At 41.6% G+C, this 12916-nt stretch overlaps 2 protein-coding genes across 2 annotated transcripts in view; one reads left to right on the top strand and one right to left on the bottom strand.

The window, feature by feature from the left end:
* Nucleotides 1–541: 541 nt before the first annotated feature.
* kiaa1143 (KIAA1143 ortholog) lies at nucleotides 542–6416 on the bottom strand. The gene is made up of 3 exons (XM_069913479.1): nucleotides 6252–6416; nucleotides 4630–4774; nucleotides 542–1378 (listed from the first exon to the last, which is right to left on the bottom strand). Exons 1-3 carry the CDS (start codon nucleotides 6357–6359, stop codon nucleotides 1170–1172), a joined length of 462 nt encoding a protein of 153 aa, XP_069769580.1. The 5' UTR covers nucleotides 6360–6416; the 3' UTR covers nucleotides 542–1169.
* A 123-nt stretch (nucleotides 6417–6539) lies between these two features.
* Nucleotides 6540–12916, top strand: part of kif15 (kinesin family member 15) — a 158928-nt gene continuing 152551 nt past the window's right edge. The window contains exons 1-3 of the mRNA XM_069913478.1: nucleotides 6540–6620; nucleotides 9431–9467; nucleotides 12225–12411. Coding sequence (XP_069769579.1) covers nucleotides 6602–6620; nucleotides 9431–9467; nucleotides 12225–12411 — 243 coding nt within the window. The 5' untranslated portion in view covers nucleotides 6540–6601. The remainder of the gene's footprint in view (nucleotides 6621–9430; nucleotides 9468–12224; nucleotides 12412–12916) is intronic.

Below are 12916 nucleotides of genomic sequence, written 5' to 3'. Positions count from 1 at the left end.
CAACTGTGATTTACAATAGTTCTGAATATATTATCTGGTTTCCTATCATCTTTTTATTGAGGTCATGTTCAAGATGTTATACCAAAGAAAGGTGTTCATCCCGCCACCATTTGTTGTACAAATTCAAAGATACAACATTTAGGAGGCATTTGCTCACATCCTTTGATAGGAAAGACAAAGGATAAAGGACCAAGATATGGATGAGTGTGCATAGGTATCACAGTGGGTATGGACAGGGTGGAGTGAGAGGGTCTATTTCAGCACAGTATGACTAACACCCTGGAACACAAGGAACATCTGGATGAAGGAGTACAGGCAATCTCTGGAGTTGTAGACCAGCTCTAGAGAAGATTGATGTAAGGAAGTAGCCTAACAATGAAACAGAAATGTAACTCTGGGCAAAGTGAATGGGCTCACTTTCAAGCAGGATAACTCTAACATGTTGGTTCAATTTAAATCAGTTGTCACAGAATTTCAGGGGCAAAGCCTCTTTTTTTTTTAAAAAAAAAGCTCAATTTTCTGCAGAAAAACACTTCACACCTTTTATCATACACTAGTCATGTTGCATAGTAAGAATCTTGAGCAAAGAATTGCTGGAGGAACTCAGGACAGACAACTTTTGTTCATATAGATGGTCAATCAATGTTTCTTGTTGAACCCTTTTATCAAGTCTAAATTGGCATAGATGGAAGTACATATATAGAGAAAAAAGCTTGGGGAGGGGGCCAAAGGTGATGGGGGGGGACAGAACAGAGGTGTGGGAGGTGGAGACCAGTACAGGGAGAACTGCCCTTTACTCTAACAGTTCTGAGGCCTTCCCCCAGCTTCTTTTAAAATTTAGAGATATAGCACAGAGATATAGGCCCTTCCAGTCTATGAGACTGTGCTGCCCAAATAACACCAGCCTTGTTGATGGACCGATTATCTATGCACAGGAATCGAGTACACACAGAGGCACTGAGAAATATCTTTGAGCACTGGCTGTCTGCTATAGTAATCTCTGTACATTATTTCATGAACTTTAATAATAAAATGGATGTGCAACTGACAGTCAAGACACACTGTTCAGCTCTGATGAGATATCTTTAACTCTGTACTGTCCTGCACTGTAACCTACTTTCAGAATCCTGAGGATAATGAGCATTTAATGCAGACGCTGTTCCTCTAGTCTATTCATCATCATCCCCAAATGAAAGTAAACTGCTGTTCTTTATTTGCTTTGCTTTGTTTTCTGAACTTTTAAACTCTACTCGCTCCCTGTGGTCTTCCTTCTTCTTCTTGTTGGATGTGGTGAACACGCCAGTGACTTTGTCCTCTGAAGATCGCTTTGATGGCTTCCTGAACATAATCTTCCCATCCTTGGGCTGTAACTTTTCAGCTGAAGAACAAATTTAGGATAAAGAGTCAAAATATTTTCTCAGGAAGAATTAATGCTCTTGATCCCTGCCATTCATTACACAGGATCTCTGACCCACTACCATCAGGAAGGAGGTACAGGAGCACCAAAATCAGGATTGCTAGACTGGGAAATACCTTCTTCCTGCAGGCTGTAAGATTAATGAAAAGTACCCTGTAACCTTGGATCTCATCAATGAAATGAACAAATTGTTCGAAAATATTTATACATATTTATGTATTTTTCTTATTTACACATGATTATCATGTGCTGTGCATTGTGTATGTTTATGTGTGTGCATCATGGCCCAGAGAAACAATATTTCTTCAGGTTGTACTGTAAATGCAGTCAGATGAACATCCTCCAGTGCTGCAGACCGCCAAACATGGGTCATAATCTAAAGATATCAGCCATTCGGGACTAAGTTGACAGGAAATTCTTTCACTCTGAAGTATATGAATCATTGGAATTTTTATCAGAGGTTATAAATATTTGGTTGTTGAAACTATTTAGGATAGAAATTATTGAATTTTGAGAAATCAGCATATTTGGGGATCAAGTAGGAATGCAGAACAGATAAAAGATCAGTGTGATTAGTTTGAATGGTCAAAGAGGCTTCAGGATTGTATGGCCTACACAAAAAAAACTTGCATTTTTATAGCTCCTTCACTGAGCTTAATGTATCCCAGTGCTTTATATCAAATTAAGTACCTTTGAAGTGCATTCATTGTCATAATGTAGGAAAATCTTGCTTTTCCTTCGACATTATATGCACATTGCTTTCCAGATAGATGGAGAAGTAGCTATGATCTTTGAGTCCTCTTTGGTCACGGGGAAGGTGCCGGAGGATTGGAGAATGGCAAATATAGTCCCAATTTTTTGAAAAGGATAAATAGGGAGAATCCTGGGAATTATAGACCAGTAAGTCTTACGTCAGTGGTGTGCAAACTAGTGGAAAGGATTCTTAATCTATGAGCAATGGTAGGACAGTCTACTCAAGGATAGTCAGCATGGCTTTGTGAAGGGAAGATCATGCCTCATGAGTCTAATGAGTTTTTTTGAGGAGGTAACAAAAAAAATTGGTGGTAGATGTGGTCTATTTTGGATTTTAGCAAGGCATTTGACAAACTCCCCCATGAGACATTGAGAAAGTCATGAGGACTTCCATGAGTTCCATGGAACTTTGGCTGTGTGGATAAAAATTTGGTTTGCAGGTAGAAAGCAGAGTAGTATTGGAAGGAAAGAATTCTGCCTGGAGGTCAGTGACTTGAGGAGTACCACAAAGGTCTATTCAGGGACTCCTGCTCTTTGTGATTTTTTAAATGACCTGGATGAAGGGGCAAAAGGATGGGTCAATAAGTTCACAGATGATACAAAAGTTGGAGAAGTTGTGGATGAAGCTGAAGGTTGTTTGTCAAAGTTTATAAGAAGATAGAGTTCAATCTGGATAATTGTGAGGTGATGCATTTTGGAACAACAAACCAGAAGGCTGAGTACAGGGTTAATGGTTGGTTACATAAGAGTTTGGATGAACAGAGGGACATTGGGGTCCAAATCCATTCATCTCTCAAGGTCGCTGTGCAGATTGATAGGATATTTAAGAAGGCCTATGAGATGCTGAGCTTCATTAATAGGGGAATTGAGTTCAAGAGTAGAGAGGTTATGTTGCAACTCTCCAAATCTCTGGTGAGACCACATTGAAGAGGATTGTGTTCCGTTCTGGTCACCTCGTTATAGGAAGGATGTGGAAACTCTGGAGAGGCTGCAGAAATAAAATTACCAGGATGTTGCCTGGATTGGAAAATAAGTCTTGTGAGGCAAGGTTTGTAGAGCTGAGATTTTTCTTTTTAGGGCATAGAAGGATGAGAGACTTTAACAGAGGTCTACAATATTATGAGAGACACTGATAGGGTGGACAGCCAGTGTCTGTTTCCCAGGACAGGAACAGCAAACACCAGAGGACACATGTACAAAGTGAAGGGAGGGAAGTTTAGGGGAGACATCAAGGGCAAGTTTTTAAAAAAAAAATAGAGTTGTGGATGCCTGGAATGCCTTGCCAGGGATGGTGGTGGAGGGTGAAACATTAGGGGAATTTAAGAGATTCTTAGACAAGCACATGGATGGAAGAAAAATAGAGGGTTGAGGTAGGGAGGGTTTAGTACTTTTTTTTAAAAGAAAGTAATATACCTGCATGTGTCGGCGCAACATCGAGGGCAAAAGGGCCTGTACTGTGCTGTGTAGTGTTGGATGTAAACTATGGTGAATTCATGGGTTAACGCCTCTTAAAAATACTGTAGCATTGTGGGTCTCAGCAGGTCTTTCAGCATCTATTGGAAGTAAAGGGTGACCAACATTACGGTCCCGATCCCTTTATCATACCTGAAACGTTGGTTACCCTTTACTTCCTATGGATGCTGCATGACCTGCTGAGTTCTCTGGAATGCTTGTGTATTGTACTCAACCCCAGCATTTGAAACCCCACTTTTTTATTTAACTCTAGTAGCAATGTGTGAGTGATTCCTGGAAAATGTCACAATGATTATAGAGAATTAGACAGTGAAGAAACAATAATTCAATTGCCTTTATATCATCTTTCCTTTACAGACATTTGTTCTTAAGCATTTGGTCCCCTTCTCACCATCAACATCTGCAGCTCACTTGATAGTTACCCAGCTAATGACCTAAGCATTCCTTTGCTTCATCTTCTACAACATGTACATGTACAGTAGTCACTCACCCAAATCACCTGAACAGCATCTACCTAATCCTATGCCACCAAGAACAACATGAGCCACAAGTGCTGTCAGAAAGAAACTGTTCTTGATCCAAGAGGTTCTGGTCTTCAGTCTGCTGTACCTTCTGTGCGAAGGTAGCAGTGTGAAGTTTTGACCAGGGTGGTGGGGATCATGACGTTGGCTGCCTTGAGGGAGCACCTCACGTCAATATTTGAATGGATGGGTGGTTGGAGTCTGTGACAGACATGGCTGAGTTTACTACCACCTGCAGTTTTTTATGTTCTTGGGCACTTGATTTGCCAAACCAGGTTTACTGCAACTATTCTGTATACTTTCCACATTGAACCTGCAGAAGTTTGATGGAGATGCCTCATGACACCAGCACGGCAAATGTTCTGGTTCAGATTCTGTCATTGCTACAGCCAGAAACTTCAAGCTAGCACCCCAACAAAGCTACCAAAGGCACATTCCAAGATCACGTAGATTCCATTTACGTACATTTCTCAGAGTTTTCTGCGATCAGTTTGATTTTTGCAGCTTCTTCAGCAGTCAGGTCTCCCTGACGGAGCACAACCACCTGCGGCTGCTCATCCTCTGCATCGCTTGGTCCACTATCACTATCAATCGGGGCTAGCTGCGCCTTCTGAAAGATGCAGTGAAGATTACATGGCATTATTTTGAAGACAATGGCATTTATTTCCCAACCAATGCCACCAAAGCATTTGTTCATTATCATTTTGATGTTTGTGGAAACTTACTGGCCAATACAATGCTTACATTATAATGACAGTTATTACTGAAGCATTTATAATCATAGATCATTACAGCACAGAAACAGGCCCTTCTAGTCTGTGCCAAAATCTTATTCTCCCTAGTCCCTCTGACTTACATCCAATCAATATCCCTCTATACCACTCCTATCCAAATTTTTCTTAAATGTTAAAATTGAGCTTGCATTCACCACTTCAGTTGGCAGCTCATTCCACAATCCCACTATTCTGAATGAAGAAATTCCCCATAAATTCTCCTTAAACATTTCCCCTTAATCCATTAGTTTGTATCTCACCTAACCTCAGTGGAAAATGCCTACTTGCAATTAGTCTATGCCCCTCATAATTTTGTATATCAAATCTCTCATTTTTCTACACTCCAGGGAATAAAGTCCTAACCTGTTTAACATGTTATGGTGAGGTTGTACAAGACATTTAAGAGGCTAAATTTGGAGTATTGTGTGCAGTTCTGGTCACTAAACAGGAAGAATATCAGCAAGATCAAAAGAGTACAGAGAAGATTTACTAGGATGGATTTGATAGCGTTTTTAAAATTATGAGGGAAATAGACAGAGTAAATGTGAGTAAGCTCTTTCCACTTAGATTGGGAGAGATAAAAACGAGAGGACGTGGCTTTAGGGTGAAAGGTTTGGGGGAACATTAGGTGGGAACTTGGAACGAGCTGCCATCTGATCTAGTAAATGCAGGCTTGCTCTTAAGTTTTAAAAATAAATTGGATAGATGCATGGATGGGAGAGGTCTGGAGGTTATAAAATGGGTGCGGATCAGTGGGACGAGTGGAGTTTTGGCAAATGGCCTGTTTTCTGTGCTGTAGTGCTCTACGGTTTGAACCTTTCCCTGTAACTCAGTTTCTCTAGTCCCTGCAACATCCAATAAATTAGGGCAGCATGGTTTCCGCAGTTGTTAGTGCAATACTGTTACAGTGCCAGCGATCAGGACCCCAGCTCTGTGTGGTTTTCTCTGGGGGGGGTTCCAGTTTCTTCTCACTGTTCAAAACATTCCAGGGGTTGTAGGTCAATTGGGTGGCATAGACTCGTGGGCTGAAAGGGTCTGTTACCGTTTTTTATGTTAAATTTAAAGTAAATCTTCTCTGCATTCTTTCAATCTTAATGATTTTTCATGTAGCTTGGTGACCAAGACGGCACACAACTCTTCAAATGTGGCTTCACCAATGTCTGATACAACTTTACCAATAATACCCCAACTTCTATCCCAATACTTTGATTTATAAAGTGGGAGGGTTGTGGTGGTGTGGGGGCCGAGATCAGGTGGGAGCGCGGGGAATTAGGGCCGGTCGCTGGGGGGAGGGGGGGTGCTGTGTCCACCAACCTTAGTCTCCACAGTCGGCCCCTGCGTGTAACCCACATCTTGTTTAAACCTGCGGATGAAGGCGGGCTCGGCCGGCCTCACGTACGAGATATTATTCTTCCTACTCATGCCTGCTCCCGCTTTCACCGGCGATGGCCGCTGTCAGGTGACGTCAACCAGGTAAACCCATTCCCATTGGAGAATTGGGAATCACATGGAACGCGCAGTGGGTGACACGCACATCACGTGATCGGGGTGGATTTACGTGATCCCGTAGCAGCTTCAACTACGTCACGTGGTTGCTGTCGCCCGCGCCAACATTTGAACCAAGGAAAAAAATCGAAGAGGTGCTGTTTGATCGGGCAGTCGAGATGGCTTCGGCCGGGAAAGGTAAGCGGCCGTCGGTGCGGGTTGAGCGTTCCTCCCGCTTCGTCCGTCCAGTTTGCACCAGAGCCTCTTCCTGGCGGCGGCAGCGACCTGACCCTTTCCCCGCCGCGGGTGCCCCGGCCTCCTCCAGCGACATGGTTCGCGCTCTGGGGTAGAAAGAACCTCAGTGAACCTGAACCCCGTACCTACAACCGACCCCGTGGACGAGGACAACTCTTCTCACCCACTCTCCAACTAAATGTAGTTCATGCACAAATACTGGGATGCATCAGAGTCCGGCAGCATTAAGCAGAAGGGATCCGTGGCGATCCTGCTGGGATTTCTCATTGGTGATGGCTTGTGCGCTGGATCTCAGTTAAAAGGAATTCTTGTTTCAAAAGTAGAACATTACAGCACAGTATAGGCCCTTCGTCCTTCGATGTTGTGATGACCTATGTATTCCTATTTAAAATAATCCTTCCTACATCATAACCCTCTATTTTCTTCATCTATGTGTCTGTCTAAATTTCTTAAATGCCCCTAATGTTTCAGCCTCCACCATCATCTCTAACAAGGCATTCCAGGCATCAGGACTCTTTTTTTCAAAAAAAATCTTACTCCTGATGTCTCCCCTAAACTTTCTGACTGTCATTTTGTGGAAGTGAAGGTGTTTGCTATAGCTGCCCTTGCCTGACCACCTTATCTGCTTCTCAGAATCTTGTATTAAATCTCCTCTCTATCTTTTCTCCAAAGAAAAAAGTCCCAGCTCCATTAACCTTGCCTCATAATACTTGTTTCCCTATCCAGGCAACATCCTGGTAAATCTCCTCTGCACCTTCTCCATAGCTTCCACATCCTTCCCATATTGAAGTGACCAGAATGGAACACAATCCTCTTGAATGTGGCCTCACCAGAGATTTGGAGAGTTGCAACATGACCTCTTGACTTTTTTGAAAATTTTATTTTTCAATTTTTCCAAAATAGCTGGAAAAAAACCCCAATCCTTTTTAACATATTTACACTTTCTTTTAGTATAATTCACTTCTTGGATACAAATACTATATCAGCTTACTTGTAATTTCAGTCCCTCCCCCTGAACTTTTAAAATTAAACAACTAAAACAATTAAAGTGACAAAAATGGTGAAAAGACAAATTCAGCGTATCGCCAGCCTTTCTAATCTATTTCCACTCTTTGAGATGCTTCATTGGTGTTGTTTTTATGGATTTTGTTTGCTTTTTAGAACTCTGGGCTGTTGTTATTAGATAAAGTTACAATACTTTGGCAAAAATATTGTATTTACTTTAAAATTATATGTCGTTTTCTACATGGGCACGCAGTTGTGCATCTCCGTACACTATTGAGTGATGAGCGGGGGGAGTCGGACTTCCAGGTGACTGCAATGTTTTTTACTGATGGGGCAATATCGGCAAATTTAATTTGGAATTTAGTTAATGTTCTGCCCACGTCCTCTAAGTATTTCAATAAATGCAGTTCTGGATCCAGTGGGAAGTCTGTTCCCATAATCCTAGTTAATATATTAAATAATTTCAACCAAAACGGTCTCACCTTCACGCAGGTCTATGTGGAGTGTATAAATATATCAATTTCTAACCCACACCTGAAGCAATTTCTGATATTTTCTGATTTTCCTTTATGTAATTTTTGTGGTGTGAGATATAATTGGTGTAAGAAATTATATTGTACTGATCTTAGTCTGGCATTGATCACTGATGTTGCACTTTACCTACATAAATCTGACCAACAAGTACTTTGAAGTACAAAGTGCATGCTGGATATAAATTTGGGAGCTCCTCCCAGTTGAAGTAGCCCTTCCACCTTGTTCCCTTCAGTAGGCCCCATTTTTCTCTCAGCAAGGATCTTAACCGTAGAAAGTAGTGAAAGGTTCCATCAGTTTTTTTAAAGGACATGAATTGTCTATTCTCATAGCAGTCCTCAGTACTTCAGGTCCCTTTTCAGTGACCTCTTCAACTTAATCTCCCTATTAATGTAGCCCAGCATCCTATAGGCCTTCTTAACTATCTTATCAAACTGTGTGGCTATCTTGAGAGATTTATGGATTTGGATCCCAAGGTCCCTCTGTTCCTTTGCTCTGTTAGGTATCCAACCATTAACCCTGTACTCAATCTTCTGGTTTGACCTGCAAAATGCATTACCTCACACTTATCTGGATTGAACTCCATCTACCAGTTTTATGCCCATCTCTGCAATCTGTCTATACCTTTTAGTAACTTGCGACAATCTTCAACACTATTCACAGCTCCAACCTTTGTATCATCTGCAGATTTACTGACCCATCCTTCTGCTTCTTCATCTCGATCACAAAGAGCAGGGATCCCACAACAGATTCCTAGAGAACTCCACTCGTCACTGACCTCCAGGCAGAATACGTTCTGTTCATGGCTACTCTGCTTTCTACATGCAAGCCAATTTTTAATCAACACAGCCAAGGTTCCATGGATCCCGTGCCTCATGACTTTCTCAATGAGTCTCTCATGGGGAACCTTATCAAATGCCTTACTAAAATCCTTGTAGACCACATCTGCTGCCCTATCCTCATTCATTTTGTTTGTTATCACCTATTAAAAATTCAATTAGGCTAGTGGTGCATAGCCTTCTCTTCACAAAGCCATGCTGGCTAACCTTGAGTCAACTGCTCCAAATGCTCAAATCCTTTGCTTAATAATCCTCTCCAATAGTTTGCACACCACTGATGTAAGACTCACTGGTCTATAATTTCTAGGATTGCCCCATTACCTTTTTAAAGTGAAAACAGGATTTGTTTTGTAACCCAAGTTACTTGTGTTCCTTCAGGTGATGTGACTGATGCACTGCCCATCCTATCACTGAGGTAGGAAATGATTTTTGAATTAAATGTCCTTTTAGCCACTGAAGAACTGTATTGGCATGCATATCAGATAACTGGTGTTTTGAGTTGCTGTATGACATCAGGTCAGTTTTAAATGAAGAGAACTTGTATGGGATCCATTAGAGCTTGGGCATATTGAAGATAGTGAGCTATTATTGGTTGCTGTTCAGCAAGAAAATCTAGATGCTGGGCCAATACACAAACGTTTCGGTAAAAAGACAAAAGGAATTTGATATGGCAAAAAAAAATCTTTTAAAAATAAATAAATAAATAAATGAAGGTCTTGGGTTTGCATTACTATATCCAGCAACTTTAAGTGTTCCTGCCCAGAAAGAGGGGGGGGGGGGGGAAGGAGGAGTTTTTCTAGCTGTATTTTCTGCCATTTTTCTGTTATTTTGTGACTATTTTCACTTATCTCAGGAGCTCTGAGAATCAAGTCTACCCCCTCCTCTGCATCACATGACTCCCCTGACTCCTTTAAAGTTTTCATCTCCCCTAAACCAGTGCTCCTTTCCTCTAAACTTTGACTATCTATGCTCTTCATTATGTTATAAACATCTAGAAGTTCATTTCTCAGCCTCCTGCATGCTAGTGACAACCAATTCAACCTCCAATTTCCTTATAACTATAACCCTCTGTTCCAGGCAACTTCCTGGTGAACATCGACAGTCTTCATTACTATCACATTTTTCCTGCAGTGTGATGACAGAACAATACACAGTACCCCAATGAAAATCTAACTAATATGTCAGATGCCATATGAAATTCCAGCTCTTCAATGAGAATTGGAATCTTATGAGAACAAGCATTCAAAATACCTTGCACACTACTCTATCCCCCTCGTGTTTCTACTTTAAGGGAGTGAAGAGTGTCCACTGCAAGGTTCCTCTATACATCAGTGCTCCTAAGGTCTCTAGCATTTACTCTAATGTCTGACCAGAATTTGACTTTACAAAATGCTGTAACCTATACTTATTTGGATTAAATTCCATCTGATCTATGTCCCTGGATAATCACTGTCTGCAACATTACTTGTCTGTTCCTCTATATTCTTGTTTATTACATACAACAAAGGCCCCACGCACTGAGCTCTGAGGTACACTGAAAAGCATGCAACTATTACCACCCTTCTGCCTATTGCTCCTGAGGCAATGTTTGATCCATTTTGCCAGCATTCCTCTTATCCCTTGTGCCTTAACCTTCTAGAAGCCTTCTGACCTTCTCAAAAGCCTTGTTCAAGTCATTACAGATGACATGGGATCCAGGATGAGCAAGCAATTGGGTTGTGGAAGGAGTTTGGAGCCTGTGACCTTTGGTGTGCTGTTGTCTATATTAATGATATAGATGAGAATGCAAGTCGCATGATTAGCAAGTTTCTGGCAGGTATCAAAATTGGTAGTGTAGTCAGTGAAGAAGGTTACAACAGGATTTAGATCAGCTGAGAAATTCGAATAAGGAATAGCAGATAGAATTTTCTTGTAATGAATGTGAATCAGGGCAGGATGTGCACAATAAATAGCAAGTCCCTGGAGATTGTGGCAGAACAGAGTGACCTAGGGGTACAGGGGCATAGTTCCCTAAATGTGGTGACTTAGGTAGACAGGGTGGTTAAGAAAGCAATGGCCTTCATCGGACGAGACACTGAGTACAAGAGTTAGGATGTTATGTTATAACTTTGCCAAACTGGTTAGAGCTGAACTGGCTAGAGAGTTGAGCTCCATTGGGGGCAGACATGATTCACAGGGATATTACTGAGACTGGACCAGATGAGGCTTTTGTCATTGAAGTGAATGACAAAAGGATGACCTTTTGTATGTTTGAAATTTTGAGGAACATGCAGTGAGGTCACTGTTTTATTCTTGGGGTGAGAGAGTCTAAAGGTGGAGGGCACATATTTAATGTGAGGGGAAATATTTAAAGAGGACCAGAGAGGCAAGTTATTCCACACACAGGATGGTGGGATGGTGGGACATTGCCAGAGTAAGCTGTAGAGGTTGGTACAATTACCATTTTAAAAAAAAAGACCTTTCCAGAGGCATAAGGAGGAGTGAGAGGGGGATGGCCCAAGTTCAGGTAGGCATCCAAACTGGCATGGAGAAGTTGGGCTGAAGGACCTTGCTCCTCTTCGGTATTGTGACTCTCTATACTCTATAATCCTCAAGTGACTTGTTGATCCCCATTTCCTGCAACTGTAGTTGCTTCCTTTTCCCTGATCAATGTCCTCCTTTAACTTTGGTTCTCTATTTTGCCCTTACTGGGATGTGTGCCTCTGAACTTGCTATCTTGCTTTCAAACACTTCTCACTGATTGGATGCATTTCCCCCCTCTAGTAGTTGTCCCCAATCTACTTTATCCTTTTCCTTGACCTTTCATAATTTTGTGGGTTTAAAATCTATTCATTTGGGAATGTTGTCATGATTGTTCAGCCGTAGTTTGAAATTATTGAAATAATGGATTGTGTGAAAAGTGAAATATTAAAAGGCAACATTAGAGAACTTCATGCAGAGAGTGGTGAGAGGGTGGAATGAGTTGCTAGCAGTGAATGAGGGCTCCATTTTGACATTTATTTAAAAAAAATCTGGATGGGTACTTGGATTGAGGGCTATGGTTTAGGTGTAGGCCAATGGGACGAGGCATAATAATAGTTTGGCACAGGCTAGATGGTCCAAAGGACCTGTTTCTGTGCTGTAGTGTTCTGTGGTTCTATTGGCAGTGTGTGATGGAGCTTTGTCACTGCAGTACCGAAGGTGATTCCATCAAGGTGTGTGTCAGGGTACGACCACTGAAGAATGGCACAGAACTGTGTTCGGATGGAGACCATGGGTTGTGTTTGAGTGTTGCCCCTCCAAAAAACATTCGTCTCTGCTCGAAGCCTGAACCGAAAGTTTTCACGTATGATCATGTGGCTGATATGGACACGACCCAGGTACAGTAGCAAGGAGAAAACTTGGATCTTTGAGTGAATAACTAACCAGTGAACACAGGTGGGGGATTGCTTCCCCAATGTATAAAGTTGTTTCGATCCTGACTGTTAAGTTCACATACAGCATGGAAACAGGCCCTTTGTCCCAACCTGATCACACTGACCAAAGTAACCCATCCACACTAGTTCCACATGGCCTTGTTTAGCCCATATCCCTCTTAACCCATCCTATCCATGTATTTGTTCAGATGTTCCTTAAATATTGGAGTAGTTCCTGTCTCAACTACTTCTGGCAACCTGTTCCACACACCTACCACCCTCTGTAACTGATGTCCCATCTGTTCTTTTGGGTGGGGTGTGAGATCCCATGACCTTTTTTGAAAATTTTATTTTTCATTTGCATCAATAACCAACATAACATACTTACCCATAATCATACAGTAATAAAATGATGCAAAATGATAATAATTTTGTATTTTCTCCCCCTCCCTCTGCAAAAAAAGTAGGA

Source organism: Narcine bancroftii, chromosome 1 (assembly GCF_036971445.1).
Source record: "Narcine bancroftii isolate sNarBan1 chromosome 1, sNarBan1.hap1, whole genome shotgun sequence".
Taxonomy (NCBI): domain Eukaryota; kingdom Metazoa; phylum Chordata; class Chondrichthyes; order Torpediniformes; family Narcinidae; genus Narcine; species Narcine bancroftii.
This window is presented reverse-complemented; position numbering and strand designations above follow the sequence as displayed.